This window comes from Dendrobates tinctorius, unplaced genomic scaffold, assembly GCF_039654945.1.
Source record: "Dendrobates tinctorius isolate UK_male_01 unplaced genomic scaffold, ASM3965494v1 ptg000011l, whole genome shotgun sequence".
NCBI classification, from domain to species: Eukaryota; Metazoa; Chordata; class Amphibia; order Anura; family Dendrobatidae; genus Dendrobates; species Dendrobates tinctorius.
Genome location: NW_027361679.1, coordinates 13,914,488 through 13,931,337, shown reverse-complemented (window position 1 = coordinate 13,931,337; position 16,850 = coordinate 13,914,488). Strand labels below are relative to the sequence as shown.

The 16,850-nt window shown below is 40.2% G+C and overlaps 1 protein-coding gene across 2 annotated transcripts in view; it reads right to left on the bottom strand.

Moving 5' to 3' along the window:
• The window catches only part of UNC5C (unc-5 netrin receptor C), a 560,809-nt gene that overhangs the window by 103,387 nt on the left and 440,572 nt on the right, over positions 1–16,850 (bottom strand). For both annotated transcript variants that reach the window (XM_073589804.1, XM_073589811.1), the window contains exons 6-8: positions 15,634–15,814; positions 14,781–14,948; positions 10,196–10,360 (exon numbers count right to left, since the gene is read on the bottom strand). In XM_073589804.1, the coding sequence (XP_073445905.1) occupies positions 10,196–10,360; positions 14,781–14,948; positions 15,634–15,814 (514 nt within the window). The remainder of the gene's footprint in view (positions 1–10,195; positions 10,361–14,780; positions 14,949–15,633; positions 15,815–16,850) is intronic.

Below are 16,850 nucleotides of genomic sequence, written 5' to 3'. Positions count from 1 at the left end.
AACAATATATTTTTTGCCTAAAATTCATAAGGATTTGGCAAATCCTCCCGGTAGGCCAATCGTTTCTGGATGTGGTAGTTTGAATGAACCAGTTTGCAAAGTCTTGGACTTCTATCTAAAACCTTGTGTGGAAGAATTGCCATCGTATGTAAAGGACTCTGGGGAGGTCCTACAGAGATTACATGGGATTAACTTGGAATCGGATATGTTTCTCATTACTGTAGATGTCGAGTCTCTATACACATGTATAGACCACAAGCTCGGCATCTCAGCAGTGAGATTTTTTCTGACTAACAAATGAATGGACAAAGAACTCATGCAGCTCCTCCTTGAGTTATTGGAATACACCTTAACTCATAATTACTTCACATTTAAGGACCGATTTTATGTACAGCAAAGGGGTGTGGCTATGGGGGCATCTTTCGCGCCCTCATATGCCAACCTTTTTATGGGTCAATGGGAACGAGAGCACATGCTTGCATATTTATGTAATGTGCAGAGTCCATCTGTAGTTAGTTGGATGCGCTTCATTGATGATCTTTTATTTATTTGGCAGAGCAATAGATCTGATTTGGAAAAATATTTGGTTCATTTAAATACCAATGATTGGAATATCAAGTTATCCTTTAAGGTTTCTACTGAGAAGATTGAATTTTTGGACATTCAGCTTTCGGTGCATCAAGAAGGGAATATTCATAGTAGTATCTTTCGTAAAAAGACATGTACAAATTCTGTACTACATGCAAGATCTGCTCATCCAAAACATACAATCAGAGCAATCCCCAAGGGCCAATTCATTAGGGCCAGAAGGATTTGTGACACTGATGAGGAATTTGAAGTTCAGGCCAAAGACATCACATCAAGATTTTTAAATCGAGGGTATCATTATTCTGATATTGATCGAGGATACCAACAGGTCAAAAATATGGATCGTAATACATTCCTTCAAGGTAGACAATCGAGAAAGGAGGATTCTCGATTACGAATTATTATAAATTATCTTGGCAGATGGAAGGACATGATGGACGTATTTAATCAATTTTGGCATATATTGAAACAAGATTCAGGCTTAAGTAAGTACATTGAAGTGAAATCTTTGGCTGTTGCAAGAAGGAGTAGAACTATAGGAGAAACCATCACACATAGTCACTATGTTGCCCCAAAATCAAGTTTTATATTTAATTCAAAGGGTCCAAAATGGGGTTCTCGATCATGTGGAGACTGTAGTGCATGTAAATACATGCTAAAAACTGAGTCTTTTTGTAATTCATCACAAATACGTGATTTTAAGATCACTCATGCGATTAATTGTAAGACCACGGCAGTCAATTATTATCTTACATGCCCATGTGGACTCATTTATATACAGTAGGCCTTACATCGCGACAACTTCGGGTACGGATATTGGAACATGTTAAAGATATTAAATCAGCTAGACTTATTGGTTCGGATGAATCACGTAAAGAAGATGTGGCCAAGTTGAAGACTTTACCTGCTCATTATCGGGAATTTCACCCCTCTGGAACCATAAACCTTCAAGTTAGAGGTATTGATGTGGTACATTTGGGTATTCGGGGGGACACCTTATGAATAAACTGGCCCAAAGGGAGAGTCGTTGGATCACCACCCTCAGGACAATGAAACCACATGGTCTTAGTGACTAATGGGGATTTTCCATTTTTTTATAGGGCTGGTTTGGGTGGAAATTTTGATGTGGGGATCTCTGGGTTGCTGCTTATATAAAAATTTATATACATTTTTATATATATTTACTTAATTATTGATAATTTCCCCTTAAGTATATTTTATATAATAATATTCTTAAAAGAATTTTTAATTGTTTTAATTTTTCTTAGTGGTGGGCTAGCAATGCTCTATAGCAATGGATGGTGTCTTCTGTAGAGTAATGTATATGATGTGGTATTAAAATATCTATTTTTCTGCTCTGTTATATAGTATTGCAATTTCCTTTTATGGCCTTATGATGATATGAGGGGAGGAATCTATACTTGAAAAAGAAATATCTCTTCATCCTCAGTGTGACTCTATGTCCATATGAAGATCTTTATGAAAGGAAACTCTAAGAAGAGGAATATGGAGCAACACCTTCACATGAAGCACTATTATATATGTTCTTTTCTATATACTTAATTTCACACTTATCACTAATATGCTATTTTTTCACTAATATTATATACAGTCATGGCCAAAAGTATTGACACCCCTGCAATTGTGTCAGATAATATTCAGTTTCTTCCTGAAAATGATTGCAAACACAAATTCTTTGGTATTATTATCTTCATGTAATTTGTCTTAAATGAAAAAACACAAAAGAGAATGAAGCAAAAAGCAAAACATTGATCATTTCACACAAAACTTCAAAAATGGGCCGGACAAAAGTATTGGCACCCTCAGCCTAATACTTGGTTGCACAACCTTTAGCCAAAATAACTGCGACCAACTGCTTCCGGTAACCATCAATGAGTTTCTTACAATGCTCTGCTGGAATTTTAGACCATTCTTCTTTGGCAAACTGCTCCAGGTCCCTGATATTTGAAGGGTGCCTTCTCCAAACTGCCATTTTTAGATCTCTCCACAGGTGTTCTATGGGATTCAGGTCTGGACTCAATGCTGGCCACCTTAGAAGTCTCCAGTGCTTTCTCTCAAACCATTTTCTAGTGCTTTTTGAAGTGTGTTTTGGGTTATTGTCCTGCTGGAAGACCCATGACCTCTGAGGTAGACCCAGCTTTCTCACACTGGGCCCTATATTATGCTGCAAAATTTGTTGGTAGTCTTCAGACTTCATAATGCCATGCACACGGTCAAGCAGTCCAGTGCCAGAGGCAGCAAAGCAACCCCAAAACATCAGGGAACCTCCGCCATGTTTGACTGTAGGGACCGTGTACTTTTCTTTGAATGCCTCTTTTTTCTCCTGTAAACTCTATGTTGATGCTTTTGCCCTAAAAGCTCTACTTTTGTCTCATCTGACCAGAGAACATTCCTCCAAAATGTTTTAGGCTTTTTCAGGTAAGTTTTGGCAAACTCCAGCCTGGCTTTTTTATGTCTCGGGGTAAGAAGTGGAGTCTTCCTGGGTCTCCTACCATACAGTCCCTTTTCATTCAGATGCCGACGGATAGTACGGGTTGACACCGTTGTACCATTGGACTGCAGGGCAGCTTGAACTTGTTTGGATGTTAGTGGATGTTCTTTATCAAACATCCGCACAATCTTGCATTGAAATCTCTTGTCAATTTTTCTTTTCCGGCCACATCTAGAGAGGTTAGCCACAGTGCCATGGGCTTTACACTTCTTGATGACACTGCGCACGGTAGACACAGGAACATTCAGGACTTTGGAGATGGACTTGTGGCCTTGATATTGCTCATGCTTCCTCACAATTTGGTTTCTCAAGTCCTCAGACAGTTCTTTGGTCTTCTTTCTTTTCTCCATGCTCAATGTGGTACACACAAGGACACAGGACAGAGGTTGAGTCAACTTTAATCCATGTCAACTGGCTGCAAGTGTGATTTAGTTATTGCCAACACCTGTTAGGTGCCACAGGTAAGTTACAGGTGCTGTTAATTACACAAATTAGAGAAGCATCACATGATTTTTCGAACAGTGCCAATACTTTTGTCCACCCTCTTTGTTATGTTTGGTGTGGAATTATATCCAATTTGGCTTTAGGACAATTCTTTTTGTGTTTTTTCATTTAAGACAAAGTAAATGAAGATAATAATACCAAAGAATTTGTGTTTGCAATCATTTTCAGGAAGAAACTGAGTATTATCTGACAGAATTGCAGGGGTGTCAATACTTTTGGCCATGACTGTATATTATTTATATTCTGCACCAATTGTTATGATATGGTCATGGATGATGTCTATGACAATCTTATTTTATATTTATTACAGTATTCACTGATATATTTTTGATACTCTGCACTAATTGATTTAGTACGGTCATGGATGGTGTCTTTGACAGTCTAACTCTTAAATGTATATTTTTCAAAACAATTCATTTCTACTTTTATACACTAACTATGCAAATTCTTTATTCTATTTTGTCATGCTGCGTATCTAAGAGAGATTTCTAATCATCCATTTATGATGACTCTTGCCCTTAAATCTGCCCATTTTTAATATGGCCGTATTGATGCTGTGCGCATCGCCTTCTGTTGATGGCGCATGCTCAGTCGGGAGCTTCACCTGTGATGTATCTAAGAGAGATTTCTAATCTTTTACTTATGATGATTCTTGCCCTCAAATTTGCCCACTGTTAATATGGCCACATTGGTGCTGTGCGCATCGCTTCCTTCTTCTGATGGCACATGCTCAGTCGGAGGCCTCGCCTGTGACGTCATGGACGGTGCTATCGTGCCTTCTGGTGATGTGACCGCGAGACCTCCGGCGGGAGCGCCGTGTATGCGGCAGCTGGTGATGCGCCGCATGGTGCCTATGATTGGCTTACAATCTAATCATGCCCATTATATAGGGCTGCTTTGCTCACCTACCTCATCATTCTTTGAGGAAGCAAACGTGTGAATCGCGCGTTGGAGTGAGAGGCCACAGTGTTCACATGCACAGCATGAATCCAGGTCGGTAGTTTATTTAACCCTTTATCTTTATGGCTTAAATTTATTTTCAAAACATGAAAAATGCACTGTGCACTTTACAGAGTCTCTATTATATAATGATAATATTGTGTTACTTGATATATTATATGATATTTCCATTAGTGTAGATGAAGTATATTAGCAATAGATTGCACATGAGCACTGCACTTTTTCACAGATGGTAATGTTAATTGTCCTCTAACCTCTTGGAGATATCATATAGCCTGGGTCATGATTTATTGTACTCTTACAGTGTGTGATGACCTGTTTCCTCTATTGTATTTTAACAAATTTTAAAATAATGTCTTGTTGGTGTTTACAATCAATAAAAATTGTCCATTTGAAGAGTATTATGAAAAAGTCTGATTTTTAAGTAGTTTCTTTTGGGTATATGACACTAATAGTATTGGCTGGACCACTCAGTGATGCTGGTATTACCACCACTTCCATTGCCAGTACCACCAGCAGAGTATGTGCTGCGCCATCTGGCGACACAGGTTGCTAGAGGAGGATCTAAGGTGAATGTAACACTACCAATATTGGGTCCTCATGGAAAGATGGAGTAAAGTCTGCTTTGCCCACGTAAGTCACAGCAAAATAGTTGAGTGCTGCACTGAATTAACGATCCTCTTACAAAAGTCATGGATATATTATACGTACAGTAGATACAGACAGGACATGTCAGTGATGGGCACCAGGACAGAAGATTGGGTGGCCTGATAACAGAAATAACATTCATCTGAATTATAGTGACACTTGAACACCACAGTAAACATGAGACAAAAACTACAGCGTTATGGGTAAAACACTTCTCCAAGCAGAAATCAATATGTGTATAGATTGTGGAGTTATGGCGGAATACACAGCCTAATAAAGGGCCTTATTGATCTGTCACAGTGATATTAATGAAGCACTGACGGAAATCAGGAGCCAAAACGTGGCAATAATCCAATTAAAGCTTCCTTACAACTGTGCTGCTATATTCTGCATTCTAGTAAACGTTACTTCCTCCTGTTTCTGAGGCATTACTGTCACTAATAGTGTAAGGAAAATGGATCAATAAATTTAAAAGTATAATAATAAGGGAAATGAAAATGTGATTTCAGGCAGGATTTGGAGTCTATGCCGTTATCAATATAATAGTTCACACAGACATAATATACATGCTGAGCAATTAAACAGACTCTGAGGGCACACGCTATTTCCAGGGTGTGGAGAAATTAGTCCCCGGATTTTATTTTTTCATTTTTTTTTAAATAAATTAGTTGAATAAATAATTTGAGCAGAGGAGTGTGGTTTATAGTAATAGGCTTCACGTCTAAAGACATCTCTGCTTGCACGGTTGGCACACAATGAGGAAGCACGCTGTGTTTTAAAACGTTAATTATTGTTATTGTGATATGGAATTTATAATACCAGCATACGAGCGCATATCCTTCTATTAAAGGGATCCTGTCAGCACAGAATGACTGTTGCAACTAAGTCCCACCATTCGGGGCTTCACTGGCCAAACATTTATATGCACCTTCCGACCTGCTTGTTTTCCCCTCAGTCCTTGCCCTCCTCTTTTATTGAGAGCTCTGGCTTCAAAGAGACAGAGAAGGGTCAAAATAGAAGGAAGTCAAGTAGGTGGGAAGGTGTAGTTACATAATTGGCCCCACCTTGAAGCACAGAGTGCCCATAATTAATTTGAATAGTCATTCAATGCATAGTCATATTATAAACAGAATTTGCAACTGCTCTTACCAAAAACAGCCAATATTTCATGTTAAGTATCTGGAATTGGCCTTTAAGTGATGAATAGTCATCCTACAGTCATCCTAAGAACCAAGATAAACTCACATACGTGGCATTGTTTCTATGAGGAACCCAAAATAATGAACAGCCATTACAATATAAGAGAAAGGACTGTCTTTTTGACTTTTGAAAGGCTGGTGTTTATTGTTACACACCATAAAGTAAAGTATGGGATGGTGCAGTAGAACAAGCAATTGTACAAAGCCATTGTAAACTATTGTACAAAGTCAATAAAAGAACAATAAGACCCAATCATGAAGGTAGCCCATTGTATGCCAGTACGCTAGGATATATAGTAGCCTTAGGGCCCCGTCACACATAGCGATCTCGCTAGCGAGATCGCTGCTGAGTCACAAGTTTTGTGACACAACAGCGATCTCACCAGTGAGATCGCTGTGTGTGACAGCAATCAGCGACCGGCCCCCCTGCCGGTATCGCTGATCGCTGTAGGAAAGCCCAGGACTTTTCTTTAGTCGCTGGTCTCCCGCTGGCCAGCACGCATCGATGCATGTGACAGCTGTTAACTAACGTACACATTGGGTATCCAAGGGACGTGCATCCCTTAGAAACCTGATGTGTACGTTAGTTACCAGCTCGCTGATACAGGGAGCTGGTAACTAACATACACATCGGGTATCTAGGGGACGCACGTCCCTTGGTACCCGATGTGTACGTTAGTTACCAGCTCCCTGCATCAGCGCGCTGGTAACTAATGAACACAGCGACGCCGCACGCTCGTCGTCGCTGTGCTGATCGCTGGTGAAGCTGTCTGTTTGACAGCTCACCAGCGATCACATAGCGATTCACCAGCGATCCTGACACGTTGATATCGTTGTCGGGATCGCTGGTGAGTCGTTATGTGTAACGGGGCCCTTATATCAGAGGTGTATGCTGAGAGTTTTTCCCAGTTTATACTCTAAGCAGAAATCCCTGCAGAGGTTATTCTCATCATTTAAAGTTATCACCTTGACAAAAGATATCAATGGGGATCCAAATACTTGGACCACATTTATCCAAAGAATAAGTTACTACCATGCATGCCACTTTATGTGCACCAATTCTACATCCATTCTTTGCTGGACTGAGTACAGCACTTTGGGTATTTTCCAATTGAGCATTTCAGAGCCCTATTTTCCTTCCACCTGACAGCCCCCAGATCCGAAAGTTATTACATATTCTGTGGATTGGTGATATCTTTCATTGTTGGGAATAACTCCTTTTGGGATCATTACTAATCCTACTGCACCGTAATAGTACCAGTTTGGGTTTCCTAGAAAATATGAGGATCAATTTATTAATCCATCATTTAAAAAATGCAAAAAAAAAAAAACAAAATTGTGCAAAAATGCAGAAGTGAAGGTTTCCCTTCTCATGAAACTGATATGCAAATTGTCTGTCCTCCAGGAGGACGAACACTCTCTACTGAAACTGATGGCTTTTAAAAGGATAACAGCACCACCAAAGCACCTTTGTATAGAAAATGGAATTAAAAAACATTTATTTAGAAATTTTTCAAATCAGTAATCCTTTTTTTACGAGAAGTAACAGTATACTCAGAAACAAATGTCAGTACACACCACCCCACAAGCATGGCGTTAATAGCTTTTAATCTGTGCACAACAGTGCATGCAATCTCCTGTAACCTATTCTTGATGATTACTGTTACCCCCTTCAGGAGCCAAGTAAATATGAGATGCTGAACTTATTATATAAAAGTGACAAAACTAATGACAGCGCCAAGAAATAGAGAGGAGGGAAAAAAATAAAGACAGAGAAAAAGCGAAGCAACTTGTTAGTTTCAGACAGAGCTATAAAGCATGACAAATCAATCTTCTCAGCAGTGATGGATCATAGAGCAAGATTATACGTTCCTGACTTGTATATAGGAAACCATTAAAATATTACCATTAAACCCAGACACTAAGGAACTGGAAACACCCTAGGGCTAAGCGTGCCGATATTCAACTGGGTTTTTCATTATGGAATTCTGTGTAACAGGGTTTTATGAAAGAATAATGGTAATGGGAAGCGCTCTTTCTCTCATGTCATGTAAATGCATTCAAAGAAACAGGCAAATCCAGAAAATACATAATACATTTCCATAAATAGTCTCCCCTTTACAGTATGTGTTTTATTGCACTCAGCAAACACTACAAAACATTTCAGGAGGAAACAACTTGGAGAAAGGTTTTAAGACTAGAAGTAGATTTTATCTTTTCTCATTACAGGGATTGTTTCATGAGATGACTAGGGTATGCCATCACTGCCCAGTTGGCAGTCTCTCACGGAAAAAGTGTGGCAGCAGGACTGTAAAGATGGTGAATACAACATGAGATTTTGTCACCTATGAGCAAAATGTTGATTTCTCCAAACTACGCATGGTTGGACCCTTTAGGTTGGGGCAAGATAGTGATTTTGGCTGTCTGACATCATACTGTGCAATTGCTGCATCACAGTGTAATGCAGGTGAATAGGGTCATCTAATAAAACAATGACCAAGACAAGCAAGTGGCAAAAGTCAGAGCCAGTCCAATTTATTGTGACTTGCTAGTCACAGCCTTAGTACCTTGTTGGCTGCAATGCAACCCCATTCCCTTGCATTATGCTGTAGCACAGAGAGATCTTTGACCACACAACTTGTGTTGAAGCCAAGGTTGCCAACAAGTCCCACCCTTATAGTCAATGGCTGTGGTTTTTCATAGACAAATAGAGAAAGTGCATTGCTAATTCTGCTGCCACTTCATTCTAGAACAGTGTCATAGTGGTTTCATATATGCTCATACAACATTCATAGCATATCCTAGATGTAGGTCCATGTAGATGTGTTCCATGTGGGTAAAACTTACTACATCCAAAATTCTATAGGGATTAATGATTTATTATATCCTTACTGTGATTTGCTCTCTCTTGTCCTGGTATATAGCATTAAATTCCCTGGATAATCATAGTTAAAGTGGTTGTCCAGTGAAAAAAACCTAACCCTAGGACAAGAGATAATTTGCTGATAGGTGGGAGTTTCACCTCAGGAATTAACACCAATTTCCAGATAGGGGAAATGTTATCCCCATTACAAAATGACAAGGAAGGTTGACCATCCCGTCACTGCTATATTCATTCCCTATGGGGCTATTGGAAAAAGGTTAGTGCAGTGATTGACAGCCCCTTAGGAAATGAATGGAGTGGAGGGCCAGCATATTCACTTCCACTCCATTTTAGCTGAGATAAAAGTACCCCATTCTGCTGATCCATGCAGATCCCAGAGGTCAGACCCACACCGGTGGATAGGTGTTAACTTGTTTTCATAGGACTTTTAAAGTATACTTAATGTTAACTTAATGTCTATAAAAATTATATTTATGTGCTCACTATGAGCAAAATGCAGTTCCAATTAATAGATGGACATAGTAAGCTATTATTCGGCAAAGTGTGTTTGACCCAAATTTAACCCAGTGACAGCGTTACAATTTGTGGGATCACTTTATGTTTCCCTCTCCGGGAGTCTAAGCACAAATCTTCCAGACTTAGAGTAACAAAATATATACAAATTGATGGAAGAAGGACACTTTATATGATTTTATAACCTATTTCACCGAACTGAAAGAAAAAATGCCTTCTACTAAGACTGGGATAATGTAATACAAATTTAGGACGACTCCTAACATAGGCAGAAATACACAAAAGGATTTTAGAGCAGAAAAACTAAAAATCCCAGGATTAATAAGGATGTATGGTATTAACAAGTCATACAGCTAGTGTTTAGCAATCACGCAGTCTTGTCCTTACTTTGCATACATAATCCATCAGTGCAGTTCTTTGACTGTAATACAGGGCCGTCGCAGTCTTTCCCTCCATTTCTTGGTGGGGGGTTGGCACAGTCTCTGCGACGCCAATGTGTGCACTCTGTCCCACAGGTTGACCATTTGCTCCATGCTGTCCATTCGCCATCCTCTGAAGGAGACAATAAAATAAAGATGGAAAAGTTGTTAAACTCATGAGGGGAAATACATTTTGTGTGGTATTCAAAATGCAATATCTGCAAAAAATGGGTTATGATTAGTTTTTCTCCTCTCATCGTTCACATACTGTATATCAAACTGAGATTATTTAGAAAATTATTTATTTAGTTATTCAGTTAACCCCTTCCCGACCTGTGACACAGCGTATGCGTCATGAAAGTCGGTGCCAATCCGACCTATGACGCATACCCTGTGTCATGAATTCAAAGCCCCCCTGCGGGTCGGGTGACCGGGGTCAATGAAAGGTCACCTGACCCGCAGATACAGGGGGCTTTGTAATTCACCACAGGGGGCGTGGCTTCGCCCCCACGTGGCTACGATCGCTCTGATTGGCTGTTAAAAGTGAAACAGCCAATCAGAGCGATAGTAATATTTCATCAATGAAAATTGATGAAATATTACAATCCAGCCATGGCCGATGCTGCAGTAGCATCGGACATGGCTGGAGACACCGATTTGACCCCCCCCACCGGCGATCGCCCCCCTGCCACTGAATGACAGCGGCGATCTGCCGCCGCTGTCATCATCTGCCCCCCCTCCCATTCCCTTCGCTCCCCGCCAGTTTCCGATCCCCCCCTCACCCACTCTCACCGCCCCCGGCACCTTCCAAGTCCCCCGTCGCTCCCGGTGTCCGGTGGGTCCGGTTCATGGGCACCGCCATCTTAGAAAATGGCGGGCGCATGCGCAGTGCGCCCGCCCAAATCTGCCGGCTGCAGATTCCATTATTTCATTTTGATCACTCTCAGAGTGATCAAAATGAAATAAAAAGTAAATGAACCCCCCGATTATGACCCCCATAGGTAGGAAGAACTAATAAAATAAAGAAAATATTTTTATTTTTATTTTTCCATCAGGGTTAGGGTTAGGGTTGGAAAGAGGGTTAGGGTTAGGGTTAGAAAGAGGGTTAGGGTTAGGGTTGGAAAGAGGGTTAGGGTTGGAAAGAGGGTTAGGGTTAGGGTTGGAAAGAGGGTTAGGGTTGGAAAGAGGGTTAGGGTTAGGGTTGGAAAGAGGGTTAGGGTTGGAAAGAGGGTTAGGGTTAGGGTTGGAAAGAGGGTTAGGGTTGAAAAGAGGGTTAGGGTTGGAAAGAGGGTTAGGGTTGGAATTAGGGTTAGGGTTGGAAAGAGGGTTAGGGTTGGAAAGAGGGTTAGGGTTGAAAAGAGGGATAGGGTTGAAAAGAGGGTTAGGGTTAGAATTAGGGTTAGGCTTGTGGTTAGTGTTATGGTTAGTGTTGGGTTTAGGGGTGTGTTGGGGTTAGGGTTAGGGTTGGGATTAGGGTTAGGGATGTGTTGGGGTTAGGGTTGTGGTTAGGGGTGTGTTGGGGTTAGGGTTGGAGTTAGAATTGAGGGGTTTCCACTGTTTAGCCACATCAGGGGGTCTCCAAACGCGACATGGTGCAACCTTTGATTCCAGCCAATTTTGCGTTCAAAAAGTCAAATGGTGCTCACTCCCTTCCAAGCCCCGACGTGTGCCCAAACAGTGGTTTACCCCCACATATGGGGTATCAGCGTACTCAGGAAAAATTGCACAACAATTTTTGGGGTCTAATTTCTCCTGTTACCCTTGGGAAAATAAAAAATTGGGGGCTAGAAAATTATTTTTGTGGAAAAAAAATGTTTTTTTCATTTTCATGTCTCTGCATTATAAACTTCTGTGAAGCACTTGGGGGTTGAAAGTGCTCACCATACATCTACATAAGTTCCTTAGAAGGTCTAGTTTCCAAAATGGGGTCACTTGTGGGGGGTTTCCACTGTTTAGGCACATCAGGGGCTCTGCAAACGTAATGACGACTGCAGACTATTCCATCAAAGTCTGCATTTCAAAACGTCACTACTTCCATTCCGAGCCCTGACGTGTGCCCAAACAATGGTTCCCCCACACATATGGGGTATCAGCGTACTCAGGACAAACTGGACAACAACTTTTGGGGTCCAATTTATCCTGTTACCCTTGTGAAAAAAAAAATTGCGGGCTAAAAATCATTTTTTTTGAGGGAAAAAATGATTTTTTATTTTCACGGCTCTGCGTTATAAACTTCTGTGAAGCACTTGGGGGTTCAAGGTGCTCACCATACATCTAGATAAGTTCCCTGGGGGGTCTAGTTTCCAAAATGGGGTCACTTGTGGGAGGTTTCTACTGTTTAGGCACACAGGGGCTCAGCAAATGTAACATGACGCCCGCAGACCATTCCATCAAAGTCAGCATTTCAAAATGTCACTACTTCCCTGCTGAGACCCAACGTGTGCCCAAACAGTGGTTTCCCCCCACATATGGGGTACCAGCGTACTCAGGACAAACTGGACAACAACTTTTGGGGTCCAATTTCTCCTGTGACCCTTGTGAAAATAAAAAATTGTGAGCTAAAATTTCATTTTTTGAGGAAAAAAAAGATTTTTTATTTTCATGGCTCTGCGTTACAATCTTCTGTGAAGCACTTCGGGGTTCAAGGTGCTCACCACACATCTAGGCAAGTTCCTTATGGGGTCTAGTTTCCAAAATGGGGTCACTTGTGGGGGGTTTCCACAGTTTAGGAACATCAAGGGCTCTGCAAATGTAACATGATGCCCGCAGACCATTCCATCAAAGTCTGCATACCAAAACGTCACTACTTCCCTTCCGAGCCCTGACGTGTGCCCATACAGTGGTCATCCCCCACATATGGGGTATCAGAGTACTCAGGACAAACTAGACAACAACTTTTGTGGTCCAATTTCTCCTGTTACCCTTGTGAAAATAAAAAATAGCGTGCTAAAAAATCATTTTTGAGGAAAAAAAACGATTTTTTATTTTCACTGCTCTATGTTATAAACTTTTGTGAGGCACTTGGGGGTTCAAAGTGCTCACTACACATCTAGATAAGTTCCTTAAGGGGTCTAGTTACCAAAATGGTGTCACTTGGTGGGGGAGCTCCAATGTTTAGGCACACAGGGGCTCTCCAAACGCGACATGGTGTCCGATAACGATTGGAGCTAATTTTCCATTCAAAAAGTCAAATGGCGCTCCTTCCCTTCCGGGCCCTGCCCTGCACCCAAACAGTGGTTTATGACCACATATGAGGTATTGCTGTGCTCAGGAGAAATTGCCCAACAAATTTTAGGATCCATTTTATCCTGTTGCCCATGTGAAAATGAAAAAACTGAGGCTAAAAGATAATTTTTGTGAAAAAAAAGTACTTTTTTTTTTTTTACAGATCAATTTGAGAAGCACCTGGGGGTTCAAAGTGATCACTATGCATCTAGATAAGTTCCTTGGGGGGTCTAGTTTCCAAAATGGGGTCACTTGTGGGGGAGCTCCAGTGTTTAGGCGCACAGCGACTCTCCAAACGCGACATGGCAACCGCTAAATATTCCAGCATATTTTCCATTCATAAAGTCAAATGGTGCTCCTTCCCATCTGAGCCCTGCCGTACGCCCAAACAGTGGTTTATGACCACATATGAGGTATCGGTGTACTCAGGAGAAATTGCCCAACAAATTTTAGGATCCATTTTATCCTGTTGCCCATGTGAAAATGAAAAAATTGATGCTGAAAGGAAATTTGTGTTGGAAAAATTAAAATGTCCATTTTTTCCTTCCACATTGCCTTAGCTGTTGTGAAACACCTGAAGGGTTAATAATCTTCTTGAATGTGGTTTTGAGTAGCTTTAGGGGTGCAGTTTTTAGAATGGTGTCACTTTTGGGTATTTTCTGCCCCTCAAAGTGACTTCAAATGTGAGGTGGTCCATAAAAAAATGGTTTTGTAAATTTTGTTGTAAAAATGAGAAATCGCTGGTCAACTTTTAACCCTTATAACTTCCTAACAAAAAAATATTTTGCTTCCAAAATTGTGCTGATGTAAAGTAGACATGTGGGAAATGTTATTTAGTAACTATTTTGTGTCACATAACTCTCTAGTTTAACAGAATAAAAATTCAAAATTTGAAAATTGCAAAATTCTGATTTTTTCACAAATAAACGCAAAAATTATCGACCTAAATTTACCACTAACATGAAGCCCAATATGTCACGAAAAAACAAGCTCAGAATCGCTAGGATGCGTTGAAGTGTTCCAGAGTTATTACCTCATAAAGGGACACTGGTCAGAATTGCAAAAAATGGCCAGGTCATTAAGGTCAAAATAGGCTCGGTCATGAAGGGGTTAAATAGAAATTGGTAAAATAGTGTACTAAAACTGTGGCATTTTAATATGATGATTTGCAGATGCATCTGGACTATTTTATTCCATCCACTGGGCTGGAATTGCAATACTGAGTGCCGTTGTCCCTTTATTCTTATCATTAGTCTCTATTAAACTAGCGAGACCTTTGCAACCACACATATAGGATTTGGTTTCAGTGTCACATCATGCACCTTTACCTGGGCACAAGGTAGTACAGCTTATCTTCTGGACGCTTTGGCCATCACAGACAGACCCTCCATTTAGTGGGGCAGGATTTGTACACATTCTTGTACGCTTCTGGTAACCTTTACCACATCGATTACTGCATGAAGACCACTCTGTCCATGTGGACCAACCACCATTCACTAGAAATAGACAAAGTATGACAGCACACTATTAGATATCATACAGTAGCCCAGTAATGCTGTACTTCCCAACTTTTCTTCTACCATGAAATAAATGAAAGTGTGGGGAACTCCATCTACCCAATTTCTACTTCCCATAACTATGCTTTCAAACAGAAACTTACAACACTTACATGTAGTGGGTTAAAGTATGGGATAAAGTAGTCCCTGATCTTAATAGTGTGTGAAAATTGCCAATGAGGTCTGGAACCATATTAAATAATAAAACTGTAGGCTGAGTCCATTCATACAGGTCATGTAACTCTACTGGGACGCATTAATTTACGCTAGTAATTTGTTCATATACAATGACATAGGCAAATCTAACAAATTACTATTGACTATTATTATTCTTATCTATAAAGCAGTTAATGAACAGATAATACTAAATATTAGCTAGTGCCATTGATATTGATTAACATTATAATCGTTTTGCTGGGTATTTTTCATGGCTTAACATATTTTGGCTCAGTGTTTATCTGACTATAGTAGTGTACATTCCCAGGGAGCACACTCTGAGCCCATCAATATATATCTCATTAATGACCCTTAATAGATTACTCTAAAGATTTATGAATCCTATAGACTACATGCAACGTGTCTAGACTAAAAGTTATTCTTTGCAAGAAACGCATCAACGCCTCACCGTATACAATTACAGTCGCTGTAGTACTTCTTCTTTTGGCCACAATATTTTTGGCAACGCACGTGTAATTAGCAGTGTCTGAAAGCCGCGCTTGTTTGATGATGAGGTTATGATCAATTGTGATGTAGAAATTGCGATCTTCTACAGGATCGATGATATCCTCATTTTTCAACCATTCCACCTATAAAAGAATGCATTTGAATATATTATTGCCTGCTTGGCATTTCTATCAAAACGTATCCCTGTAAATGAAATAGTTCTATCGCATTTTTCACTTTGCAAGAATATTATATTTTGGAAACAATTTAATGATCACTGTGCATGTAATTGCAAAAGCTGAACAGCTCTCGGCTGAGTCCAGTGGCCAAGAGTGCATTGGTGAGCAAAAATCCATAAATGACTTCTCAGTCTTGTCATAAGCCATTAATAATAGCCCAATGTCCTAAACTAGATTGATACTAGCAGCACAAATAAAGGCAGAACAAATAGATGCAGAGCTCCCGAGTCATAAATAAATACCTCTCCCTTCCTTAAATTGGTTAATTTTATGTATTATCTGCTGAGCTGTGTGACGGATCAGCCGCTATCTGGAAAGGTCCTATCTATGTAAATTACATCCTAAATAGAATGTTTTAGTATTAGCAATAGATGAAACTATTAATCTAAAGCATAGAGGAAATAAAAACAAGGAGCAAAAGGATGTTCACTTGTCTAATGAGAACATTCATCCAGGTTTTATTTATTTTTCTTCATAGACACTTTTCTGCTATATTACATACATTTCAAATGAACTCACGGTGGAAAAAATAACATTGGCTCAATTAGTTTAATTTGTAAGCAAAGTCTTGTTAAAGTGGTCTTGGCCAGCCTGCCTTCAGAGACTTGTTCAATGAAAAATTGCCTTACAGATTTCGATTTTCCAAGTGTTTCCAGAAAAGGCCTTGTTCACTTATAATACATTGATGGTGGTTGAAAGATTTAGGCTGAGTGCAGACGGAGTTTTGAGCCCTGCGGATTTTTCCGTGCAGAATGGAAGAAAACCGCAGGTCAAATGACCTGCATTTTTCCTGCGGATTTCTTCCATTTTTCACGCGGTTTTCATGCGGTTTTTGTGCGGTTTTCCATTGCGGTTTTCCCCCTGCGGATTTGGAGACAGGGGAGATATAAAACCACTCAAAAGAAGTAACATGCTGCGGATTTTGTACCGCAGGAAAACC